General features: G+C 40.1%; 1 protein-coding gene across 3 annotated transcripts in view; it reads left to right on the top strand.

Moving 5' to 3' along the window:
- Nucleotides 1-12,610, top strand: part of atrn (attractin) — a 136,246-nt gene that overhangs the window by 23,176 nt on the left and 100,460 nt on the right. For all 3 annotated transcript variants that reach the window (XM_044167851.1, XM_044167852.1, XM_044167853.1), the window contains exons 9-13: nt 54-237; nt 1,421-1,575; nt 5,674-5,758; nt 9,869-10,092; nt 12,014-12,135. In XM_044167851.1, the coding sequence (XP_044023786.1) occupies nt 54-237; nt 1,421-1,575; nt 5,674-5,758; nt 9,869-10,092; nt 12,014-12,135 (770 nt within the window). The remainder of the gene's footprint in view (nt 1-53; nt 238-1,420; nt 1,576-5,673; nt 5,759-9,868; nt 10,093-12,013; nt 12,136-12,610) is intronic.

Genomic DNA, 12,610 nt, shown 5'->3' with positions numbered 1-12,610 from the left:
ATTTAAAGCAAGTTTTCTGTTGCTCAGTAAAAGATGTTTGTGTTATCCTCCAGCCAAGAACACATGGAGCGTGGTGCCCACAGACGGTGCACTGGTCCAGGGTGGCTACGGCCACAGCAGTGTTTTCGACCCTAGCACCAGAGCCATCTACATCCACGGAGGCTACAAGGCCTTCAGTGCCAACAAGTACGGCCTGGCTGGAGACCTGTACAAGTTCGATGTGGACAAGAGGAAATGGTGAGGATTTCTTTTTGGTGCAGATTTATGTTAGTATGACAATACTGTATTTCGTTCTGACACACGTGATACAGGAATTTTGCACAGTGTAATTTGAAAGTGCAGTATGCTGTCGAAGTATGGGAATGTATTGTTTTCTGTTTATTTTTCTGACTTTGCTTTTTCTTGTGAAATACAGTATAGTTTAACCTCTTCAGGCCTCTAAAAATGACTCTGATTGAACTTCTCACAATCCATAGACATGCATGCACCCTGTGACGAGATGTCGCAAATAGACAGCACTTCATATTAGGAGGTCACAAGCAAGAAAAGTTAGGAACCACAGATGTACGACACAAAGAAATTGTACAATTCCATAAATAAGTTAGAACACATCTCTGAGACAAATTTGCATAATTCTTAAAGTGAAAAAGCCCAAAGTCCACCCCAAAGGGAGTCGCCCTCTCCCACAGAAAACACTGCTCCTGAACTGCCTGAAAACAGCTCGACTGTAGTCCAGCCTTTACTTCCGTAACGTATCTACATCACTATGTCACATGCTTCATAATGCACAAATTGAGCAGTTTCCACAAGTACACCTAAATATGAAGTTAAAATTAAAAACGATAGATACCCTCCAGTCATAGGGCATAAAGTTGTTACTGTGATGTAGAGACAGTGCACAGTTAAAACGTTACGTATGAAAGATAAATTAGTTACAAATTAATAACTTTGAAATGTCTTGCTCCAGTCTCGGTTGTGAAGCTGGTTTGGGTTGTACAGCTGAACCGAAGCCATAGTTAGCGGCTGAAGCGGCTTTGTTTTGGATCACACTACCTTGCTCGCCAGGACCCACCCTACACCCTTCTGACTGGCTAGTAGTCCGCTAGATACCACGCACGTGCAACTCCCAACAAAGATCGTATAGAAGTGAGAGGGTGAAAAGAGGTGCTTTAACAACAATAAGAAAAATGCAATTTATGCAAGAAGTCAGTATTTGAAATGACTTTTGAAAACTTGCATTTCATTGAATTTGCTGTGTTACTGTTTTACTCTTTAGTTCTTGAATTACAAAAACAGTTGCAACAACAACATGTGGGGATTGTCAGATGAAACGCATTTTTAAGCAGCCAGAGTGCTTGTCTGAAAGTAATAGCTATATCACATCTAACTGTATAACAACCATCAATTTGTGTTTGTGCAGGACAATTCTGAGAGACAGCGGCTTCTTCCGTTACCTCCACACAGCGGTGATAGTGAGCGGGACGATGCTGGTGTTTGGAGGAAACACACACAACGACACGTCCATGAGCCACGGTGCCAAGTGTTTCTCCTCTGACTTCCTGGCCTACAGTCTGGGTCAGTAACACACGTACACCAACACACACCAACAACTAGTACATTCTGCTTTCTCAGCCTCGCTCAGGGTTTTTCTGCTAAGTCTGCATCATCTTTTTTTTTTTTCCTGCACTGAGCTGCTTTGCATTCCTACAGTTGCACAGTCTCACACATGGGAGCTGCTCAGTACAACCGCAGTGTTTTGTTGTTGGACACTGAGCAGCTTCACTGGAGCAAGAGAAGGTCAAATCTTGCAACTCGATGTACACGAGCGGTAAACCACAGCCCCTTTTTCATACATAAAACTCAGAATAATGTATTCTTAAATTTTCCAGGAGTGTAGTGGTTTTGCATGTTCATGCAAATATTTGTAATATCTTCATGCAGAATGCATTCATTTGTGACATGATTTTCCTGGATAGAGGAAGTGAAGTGGAACGTTGGCTTTTAAGTGCATGTTGGAAGCTACTTTTTTGGTTTTTCATGTCTTATTTATGTGCATATTAATCTTGTTCTTTGCTGGAATGGCTGGTAGCCCTCGTTGTCTGGAGAAAGTTGAATCCAAATTACAGGACTGGAGATAGAATGAAGATGTTTTGCTGCTCTTCTGAAAGGGTTATTCTGTTCTGTGTTAGAATTGACTAAAATAATAACTCCAGTCCATCAATTTGGATTCAATTTTCTCCAGATATGATATCACCTAGATAATTGAGAGGAACCCTGACAGACACAAACAACATGGTCAAAAATATGTGGGCAACCCTGTCCCTTAGTTCCTTAGAAGGCATATCTTAATGCTGCAGCATACAATGATATTTTAGAAAATAGTGTGTTTCCAACATTTTGGCCCTTTCTTGTTTCGACAAGACAATGCCTCTGTGCACAAAGCCAGCTCCATAAAGAAATGGGTTTTCCCAGTTTGTGGAAGAACTTGACTGGCCTGCACGGAGCCCTGACCTCAACCCCATCCAACACCTTTGGGATGAACTAGAACCCCCACTGCAAGCCAGGCCTCATCTCTAAACATCAGTAGTCGACTAGAATGAAGCTCTTGTGTCTGAATGGGAGCAAACTCCTGCAGCCAGGCTCCAAAATCTGGTGGAAAGCCTGAAACCAGAATAGTGGAGGCTGTTGATGTTCAGGTGTCCAAATACTTGATATGTCGATAGCCTGCATATTTAGTAGTCTGTCTGATACACATAACACACTTTTTAAAAGACTTTTGAATGGCCTAGAGGAAAGGGTGCTCCATACACCCAACTGGACCAATCGAAAGCCAAACAGAAAACCATCCCAAAAAGATCTTTAAAACTCTCAAAACAAATGCTGCTGTGAGCAAGTTATAGCATGAAACACATCCCAGAAGCTTTTATTAGTATGCTTGTGTTTTATTCACAGTAGTACCATAAAAGAAAGTTTGGTCTTTAGGGGGCTAATTGGCATATTCCGTAGAACATTCCCTCGAGCTGCAGTTCACACTTGACTCCTTGAGGATTTCAAGGTGAAGGTAAATACAAAGTGATCAAAGCTTAATAATGTAAACACTAAACTGGGCAGTCTAAGATTCACACTGTTGCTTTTGGGGGTGTAATCTCAAGTCTCTAATGCTTATTCTTGTGATCTTCTCTTTTTACTGCTACGGTGCCCTTAATCAAGATACTTAACCTTTTAAATTTGTGTAACACAGCAGAACAACAGCAGAGAGAGAGTGGTACAAAACAACTCCGCCATGTGTATCTGTCTGAAGAAGAAGAAGCAGAGTGTAACAAGTTTTCTGTTTTTCTTTATTGGTTAAATATGAAGATCAAAAATTGATTGTTGTCCATTGTAGTGTACTTTTTTTGCATTCTAATTGTAATCCCATTTAAAGTTCTCTGATTTGTCCTAATAGAAGTTAACAAAGCTTTGTCAGAAGTCATACTGGCATCCTCATTTTGTTAGCTGCCTGCAAATATTGTTGTAAATTAAGTCGGCCTCCTTCCGCAGTGCTGTCATCAGTAATGGCAGTCTGTCTGGTTGGGAGAGAGAATTCCCTGCGGGCTGTGAAATGGCCCCAGGACATTCTGTTTTTCTGTGTCATTATGAAGATGATTGACAGGCAGCAAAATTACAATCTCAGGGGCACAAGCACCCCCTCCTTTCCCCTCCCTTTGCAATCTGCTTTTGTTCACGAGAATTGCATGTTGCATCTCCAACAAACGTCCCTTTTCAAGCTCATCGGAGTGGTGTGAAGAACAGATGATAGTAAACGCTGCAGCAGCACATGTAGAGGCGTCACATACATTTTTAGTTTTTTAATTCTTAGCATAGTGTCCCATTTATACATTTATGTTACCACATGTCCTTTCTTGATTGGCGTAATGAGACTAACTCATCTCACACCAGTCACCGCAGGAAACAAATTGTTTTCATGATTTCCCCAGAGAGTTTGCATTTGAGTCGAACTTCAGAAATTAAAAACTTGTATTGTTGTCTTTCCTCCCTCCGCTCTGACCTCTCTCCTCCCTGCCACTCATCATCCTCTGTATGATTTTGTAATTGGACAGAAAAGACTAGTAGACTATTTACCCCCCCACCAGCCAGCTGCAGGGTCGGTGTCAGCAGCAGCAGCTCTGTAATTGTCTGGTAATTGCAGTCGAGATGGGCCGTGCGTCAAGGACTAATCGCCCCTCCTTAACAAGCTGAACTCAATTACAGTGTAGAATTTAAGGGCCGTCCGCTGTCCTGACATTGGTAGATGGTGTCATAATAAATCCCCAATCTATGAGGGGCAATGCACCACACCACCTGCAGTACCAGTGTATGACACCAGAGGGCAGTGTCTACCTGTGAATGTGGAGCTCTCACCTATGTCACTCTCTCCCCTGGGAGACCATGATGACTTGCACTGCATTGTACTGACTGAAGGTGATGCACTGCAGTCACTGTTCTGTGTTCGCTTTGACTTTCAGGCTCACATGCCTGGTCTTTTTGTTGATGCTTGTTTTTGTTTGTTTGTACAGACTCATGATAGGTGTACACGGTCGCACACTGCTGGAGCTTCATTTAAAAACAACCCTAAAGGACATCGCCATATTCATTGATTTCTTTACCCAGTAGCTTTGACTTGATGGTCAAGACATCTCGACTTCTGGGTTAAAACCGGGCTAAATTTTGTAAAACTGAAAGTTTTCTGACATCTAGGTTACGCCTAACTGTCAATAGCATTTCAGTGACTTAGTGCTGAAATTTCAGCACTTAAGTATAGTAATTGTAATAATGTTGAAAAAATGGTTATATCTAACCATGTGTAACCAGTGTGGCTGCTATATACATGTAAACCAGTGGTTCCCAACCTGGGGTACGGGATCCCAAATGGGTCCCAAGATAAATATGAAGGGTCACAAGATGATAAATGGGATAAAGTTCTTTTTTTGGTGCATTTAAAATACTTAAAATTAAAATTAAACAACCTGCAAAGAAAAAAAAATCCCCCTTTGTTGAAGAACCACAGGTTTTTTAAATCAAATTAAACCTAATCGTAACTTATTAGTCTATTAGTCGTTTGCCTTGCAAATCACTAAATCAGTGCTTATTGTGTACCTACTTATTCCTGTTTAGGGTTGTCTGATTCCTGTTGGGTCCATCAGCATTGGGAGGGAGGTAGAATTGGGATTCAGCAGCATAACCAAAGTTAGAAATAAAACTCAAAGATTCAGATCTGTAGTCACTTTTTGTTGGCTGAGAAGCCAGAAACATTACAGATTTTAATGGCAGCCTAATTAATATTCAGAACCTGCAGCAACCTGAAAATGAGATCAGCTGGAGGATATTAACCTTATTTTTCACAAGCTACTTAACCATAATTTATGTATTTCTTTTCACATGCCAGAGACACGACACTACATGACACGACATGCCTGGCTGCATATCCTTAGCATGATTGTTGCTCCTGTAGTGTCTCGGTCAAGGACACTTTGCCGATTGACTCATTTATTGACACGAGGATATGAGCTGTTAAAGGTCTCGCTAACCACTCATGGCATGTCAGCTGAATTTCCAACGGCTGAAGACATGTATGATTTAATATGTAGGAGCAGGTCAACAGTTTGACCTCTCTGTGTCTTCTTTTCATTCCAGCATGTGATGAGTGGACAGTGCTGCCTCGACCGGACCTCTACCACGACGTCAATCGCTTCGGACACTCCGCAGTCTTCAGTGACAGGTAATCACTTGTGCAGCACTTAACTAAAGAGTTTGCAGAGTGCTTCACAGAAAGGCATCCTTAAATTCCAAGCTCTGACTAAAATTGAGATAAATAAATCCAGATAAGTTGATTCATACAGCTGAGGAGTAGAATTTAGACATTTAGCCTAAGGAAGAACTGTGCACTTTCTGACACCAATCAGTGCGAATACTCAGACCAAGAAAGGAAAAAGAAAGCTCTCGGTCTTCATAAAGATGGGTGACAAATTAAAGGGAAAACCTGAATGAATGAGTAGACGATGTGAATCATATGCTGTGGCCTTTGCAGTCACTGGATCTGAAAAAACTGAACACGGGGAGATGGCATATATAAGAAATGCAGTGTGTTAGAACTCTTCACCACCACCTTCAAAAACAAATGAGGGAATATCTTTTGCAAGAATGGCATTTTATCCCTCCCATAAAGGTCCACAGTACCAACACTTTACTTTTTTTCCATTTAATTCGTCTTCCACATTGAAAATATACCACTCTTGGATAAAATATGTAGGGCGTAAGTAGGGGAGAAATCTCCAAGGTTACTGCAGTGCATATATGTTCTCCGATTCCCTGTCTTAACCTGATTTCTCTCAGTAACCTTGTTTCTTGAGTGACTGGTTTATTTCCACCAGGGCCCACACATGTTTAATTATGCACTCATGATATTTAAAGACATGTTGAAACGGAATATGTTGTACAGACAATCGTGTTCAGTATGTATCTGCATCTGATGTAAATATGATGTAGTTTTTTCGCTTTCATTTTTTTAAATTATGGGACTTTTCAGCTTTTCTAATGGAAAATGACAGTTTCCTTGGTTCCTTTCCTGGTTCGTTTATTCATGATCACATCTCTGTGCACTTGGAAACATGGATATAGGAACAATCTGCAAAATGCACACACTTAGCAGAGGCTATTGGAGGGGGAAAAGGAAATGTATATTAAACTAAATATTAAATTAAACTGAGATATCCACTATTTGGTGGGAAAAATTATTAAAAAGAAAGTAAAGGTCATTGTGGGTGCCTGAAGTTATGAATTGAAATCTTTGCTGGCAGAAGAACCAGAAAGTTGTATTGACTGAAGAATTTCATATAGAAAGAAGTTTCAAAATCGACTTGTTGTTGCTTTGTGGGAAAATCTTCAAAGCTACATCGCTTGCTTGATGAGGGACAAACACTACACACCAGGGTTGTTGTCACTTTCACACAGCTGAAGATGTGACTCTGAACTGCACTTCATGTAGTGTAGAATGCAACTCAAGGTGACTTAAATTATAATCCTGACTATTTTGATCTACATATTGTGATCTTAATTATCTGTTATTGGTCACCCCTAATAATTTTCTATTTAGCTCTTGATTGCTTCCACTCACAGTGGACCTCATTTTCTAAAACTGAATATCCGATCAGATAAATACATTTCGAATTCTTTATTCTTATTTACTCACAAAATAAATGTGGGAACAATTGCATGGTGCTTGTTTTCCAATATTATATAATTCAGCAAAAATCCACATGCTGAGTAGACGAGGGGAAAAAAAATCTTACCTCAGCCCAACATACTGTAAACCCTATGGCAGCATGGGGAACAAAGGCAAACACCAACGACAACTGACAGAAACAGTATAAGTTAAAAAACTAAACCTTGTTGTTACCTTGGAAAATAATCCTTTCAGCATTCATACATGACATTTCATTATTAGTCTGCAATATGAATAGATTGTGATGGGGATGGTGCTGCGACCAGAAGGGATGACTCATCTGTAAGTATTATCTGCACCGCCAGCAGAGCAAGACACAGCGATCCATATTAAATTATACATCCTGTTGTAGAGAACGCATCAAATATTAACATGAATCACCAGCCCTGTTTGAGTCAATCCTCACTGATGACTCCTGTTCCTCAGGAGCAATTAAGAGTTTGTTCATGCATTCATTCATTGATCAAATTCAGATTCAACACAATCACTGAGTTTAAGACCGAATTTAGAACAGCAATATTATATTAATTTTTATTTTACTATTTTTGCTTGGGAAAGAAAACGTTAAAAACACTTTACAGTAAGGCTTAAAAACAAAATGATAAAATACATAATAAGGAGAAAAAATGGAAAATGTAGTCCGGAGGAAATTGTACACAATTTAAAGGTTCAGTGTATAACATTTACAAGGAGCTATTGGCAGAAATGGAACATAATATTTATAAGTATGTTTTCATTAGTGTACAATCAGCTGAAAATAAGAATCGTTGTGTTTTCATTACCTCCTACACCCTTGGAAGGGGAGGGTGAGGCGAACGGTATTCAAGTGGTTGCAAACTGCAATTTCACTGCTAGATGCCACTAAATCCTATACACTGGACCTTTTTAAGAGAGTCTTCAAAAACACACTCATGCTGCACTAGTTCTTCTAAAAACAAAGGCATCGATGTGCGGAAGGTTGAGCTATAAAGGTAAAGTTTTAGTTTGAATGTTGAAGGGAAGATACTGATGTTGCAAGAAAATATAGAGGAGACATTCATTTACCCATTCATGGAAAAAGTCAAACAAATAAGAGACATCAACTACTGTAATCCCTCCATTTTAGCCTCTTTGCATTGGTCTCCAGTTGACTTTATAATTGATTTTTAAGGTTTTACTCTTTACTTTTGAAGCACTCAACGGTCTGGCTTCAACATAGATTTGTGAGCGTTTTTTGCCCAAATGTACCCACACTCGACCTCAGATCCTAGACTTAAAACTAAAGGAGAGAGGAGTGCTTTTGCTGTCAGGGCCCCCCAAAGTCTGGAACAGTCTTCCCTTTGAAATTTGCCTTGCCTCCTCAGTGACTCCCTTTTAAATCTCCTTTTTTATAAATCTGCATTTCTTCAAATTCACAGTCTTTCTGTGCCTTGTCACTTTTAACTTGTTCTTTGGATTGTCCCAATCATAAGTTTTTATAATTGTATTATTATCTATATTAATTATTTTATTGTTTTGCCTGTTTTTCGTTGAAGCACCTTGTAACTATAGAATCAGGTTAGGTTATCAGTTACTATAAGTAGTATTGTTCATTCTTTACCCCTTTCAAAACACATCATATAGTGGAATACCTTAAAGAGAGATGCAGAACATCCGGTCAGCCATTTCTCTGTCCATCCACTCATTCATTCTTCATGTTTATGCTCTTGCTAAGTCTTGAAGTATCAGTTCAGACCTCACTGTCAAAAGTTCATTTGAACTACTTTACTACCAAAAAAATAGTCCCAATGGAAACTGTTGATAGCATGCTTATCCAGGGTAATTAGGACATTCTGTCTAGAAAGAGACGTTGCTCTTGATTATTATTTTTTTTTTTATGTAATATTTTTTAATGCAACAAGCACCACAAATAAAATGTCATTCACCTCTGTTATATTAAGGTTTAGGCAGGAATCTCAGAGACGGATATCTCTCTGTCTAGTAAGTATGTTTTTTTTTTTCTGTAATTTGTGTGAACCGACCCTTTTTTAGTACATCCTTTCATTGTCTCGGTCGTCCACCCTGACTCACATCTTTTATGTGGTCCCCTGCTTGACATGCAGACATTCTCCTCCTCCTGATCTGTGCGCTCAGCAGGACTTCCGAACAGCGAACAGTTTGAAGTGTGCCCTCTATGATCCGACGGGACTTACAGATCAGGCTGGTGCAAATTACCCATCCACTCTGCCCAGCCGCCACCACCAGCACACGCACATACACGCAGACTCGCACTCACACACTAATCCCAGCACCTGAACAGAGGCCAGTGGAGAAAGTTGTTCAGAAATGCCCTCGACCCGGCATCCAAACACACACACGCTCACACACACAGCGGGGGAGGTCTGTCAGGTCCATTCGCACAAGAAGAGAGTGCTTGCTGGGGATTTAGCAGACTTGTGAGGTTGGTCGAAGCCCAGAGAAGAGGAAGAGCACTCAGACTAAGCTTCTCCTCTCACTCTGCACAAAAGATCAAAACTGGGGAAGATTGCGGGGCAGAAATATGCTTGTTTTACTTCCTGAATCCCTTCCCTCTTCTCACCACCTTCCCCTGTAGCCCTCTAACATTTTCTTTCCTCTCCTGTCTTACAGTGTGATGTATGTGTTAGGTGGCTTCAACAGCCTGCTGCTCAGTGACGTCCTCATGTACACCTCGCTCAGCTGCTCGGCCTTCTCCAGCCCGGCGTCCTGCAGCCAGGCCTGGCCGGGGCTCCACTGCGTCTGGAACAACACCCAGGGGACCTGCCTGCCCTGGGAGAGCAACGCTATCGGAACCGAACAGCAGCAGCTACCAGCGTCTTGTAACACACGATCATGTAGGTAACACCGCCATCGTTTTGAAATCCTGCATGGGTGCACGTCTGCCATGTGAAACTAATCCGACATGATTTTAGATTCTTGCAGTCTTTTCTCGTGTCTGCAGAACTCATCTGTATTCACGACAGTGATGTCTGATGGCATGCATAGACTGGCAGAAACAGCTTGTTTGTCAAAGACCGCCAACGCAGTCTTGCAAATCAGAGAGTGAAAATGGCTAAAAAAATGTGTTGTGTGTGTGTGTGAGAGGTTTTGAAATGTAGAAATCTTAGCCTCCATGCATCTTTAGGAACTGTTCAGTGGCTGTCATTTCTGCATGTGTGAATATGTGCTGAATGACACTGGATCAACTGATTAGTTGATCAACAGAAAATGATCAACAACATTTTCATTTAAGTCACCAGCTCCATGTGAAGATTTTCTGCTTTTCTCTGTTTTAAATTGAATATATTAGATTTCTGAACTGATTACATTTCTAAACGTCACTTTGGGCTCTATAATTGTCATTTTTCAAGATTTTCTGCCATTTTATAAATCAAACTATTAAACGATCGATCGAAACAGCAGATCAATCTAGGATGAAAATAGTTGTTAGTTGTAACATTTTAAGCCTGCAACTAAGTGTCCAGAAAGGCCCCTACAAAAGGGGCAAATTTCCTGTGCTGATGTCTCCCGGATATCAATTAATCAAAAAGTCTTTTCAAAAATGAATTCATAATGATAATAATTATTAGTTGCAGCCTTTGTATGATTACCTGAGAGTACGTGGGAGTGTGCATGTTCCTCATGCGTTGGTGTGTCCTAGAAACACATCTCACCACGTTTAACAAATTAGTATTTTTTCTTCAAAAAAATGTGTCCCAGTTCTCAGGTTCTACTATTCTGTGTGTGTGTGTGTGTGTGTGTGTGTGTGTGTGTGTGTGTGTGTGTGTGTGTGTGCCAGATAGGACAGGAAGAGGTAATCATCAGGGACAGTTCAGCCAGGTCTCTCTGCTTCCCGCTGAGAATTCTCTTCTTTTTGGTGTTTGCTATTTGTCACAAAAAATCCTCAGTTTCCACAACACGGCCCATCTCATTTTCCAGTGTCGGCGTCTTCAGAAGCGCCGGCAGATGGAAACTGCACCCCGGAATATCTTTCAGGCACATTTAATACCAAGGAGGCCTTCCTGCTCTGCTGCTGTCTGGCAGTCACCCTGCCCCAGTTTCCCCAGAAGAAACCTCATGTTCAGGAAGTGTTGCTGTGGTTCACGGCAGAATCAGAATTACTTAAACTGCCGTGTAAAAGATGAACAAGAACTAAATAAATTCCCTGTTCTTTCATTTTATCCCTCTAGGTCAAATTTACAATAATATATTACAAAAGTTGAAACAGTAGATTAACATTAAATTGTGAGAAGTGTGAAGTTAGAACCAAAATGCCCTGATAATACAGCAAAGACTATTGAAAAGAATATAGATAATATTAATGAATTTATTTAAAAGAAAAAAGGTTAGAATAAGTCTCTTTTTAAGTGGTTGTGTAACGGATGGAAAAATGTATTTTGATCCATTGCTGTCTGGCAGTAGTGGAAAGTAACTAAATACATTTACTCAAGTAAAGTACAAGTACCTCAAATCTGTACTCAAGTACGGGACTTGAGTATTTGCATTTTTGCTACTTTATACTTCTACTTTACTACAATTCAGAGGGAAATACTGTGCTAATGACTCCACTACATTAATTTCAAAGCTGAAGTTGACAGTTACTTTGCAGATTAAGCAAACAAGGCATCTGAAAACTGCAAAGTCGGGTTAAAAACTTTGCCTTCACTCCAATTATTTTCTAATTGCAAACTATAATTTCTGTGTGTATTGTCATAAAATTGTACATTGTTTTATGAACAAAACTATTTATATACCATGTTCCTCCAAATTTTGCAGATGCTGATAACGAGAGGTGTGACCAGTATACAGACTGCTACAGTTGCACTGCTAACACCAATGGCTGCCAGTGGTGCTCAGGCCAGTGTGTGTCTCTGGGAAGCAACTGCACCTCTGCCACGGTAAGTAAACTGACCCCGCTGACACTTCTCATTTCGCCTTCAGATTTTGTATTATAAATACATACATGTTTTTGTTGCACATGGAAAAGTTAGAATTAAAGTAAGTTCTGATGCTCTGTAACAAAAACATTCCAGTATATAACGTTTTCTTGCCATACAAGCTGAAATGTAATTCTAAGACTCAATAATTGAATAAGTAGTCTTAATAATTTTGAACAGTCATAGGCTCTTTGAAGCACAGAATGATGAATGCTCGGACACTATGGGTTCCTGTAGCCAATTCCAGTGCAACTTCACTATCTTTGGCAGATATTTGCTATTTTGATTAGGATACACAAATGTTTCATTTCCTCCAAGAGTTATTACACCTTTATAAATTGAGACTTGTCAAATTTGAGTAATGATAAGATAAAGGACTGGTGAGGTACGTTCTTGTTTCCAACACTGGAGCTGATTTGTTAATCTGTGATTAACA

The sequence above is a fragment of the Siniperca chuatsi genome, linkage group LG15 (assembly GCF_020085105.1).
Source record: "Siniperca chuatsi isolate FFG_IHB_CAS linkage group LG15, ASM2008510v1, whole genome shotgun sequence".
In the NCBI taxonomy this organism is placed as follows: Eukaryota; Metazoa; Chordata; class Actinopteri; order Centrarchiformes; family Sinipercidae; genus Siniperca; species Siniperca chuatsi.
Note: the sequence above shows the minus strand (reverse complement) of the source record. Positions and strands in the feature narration are given on the sequence as shown.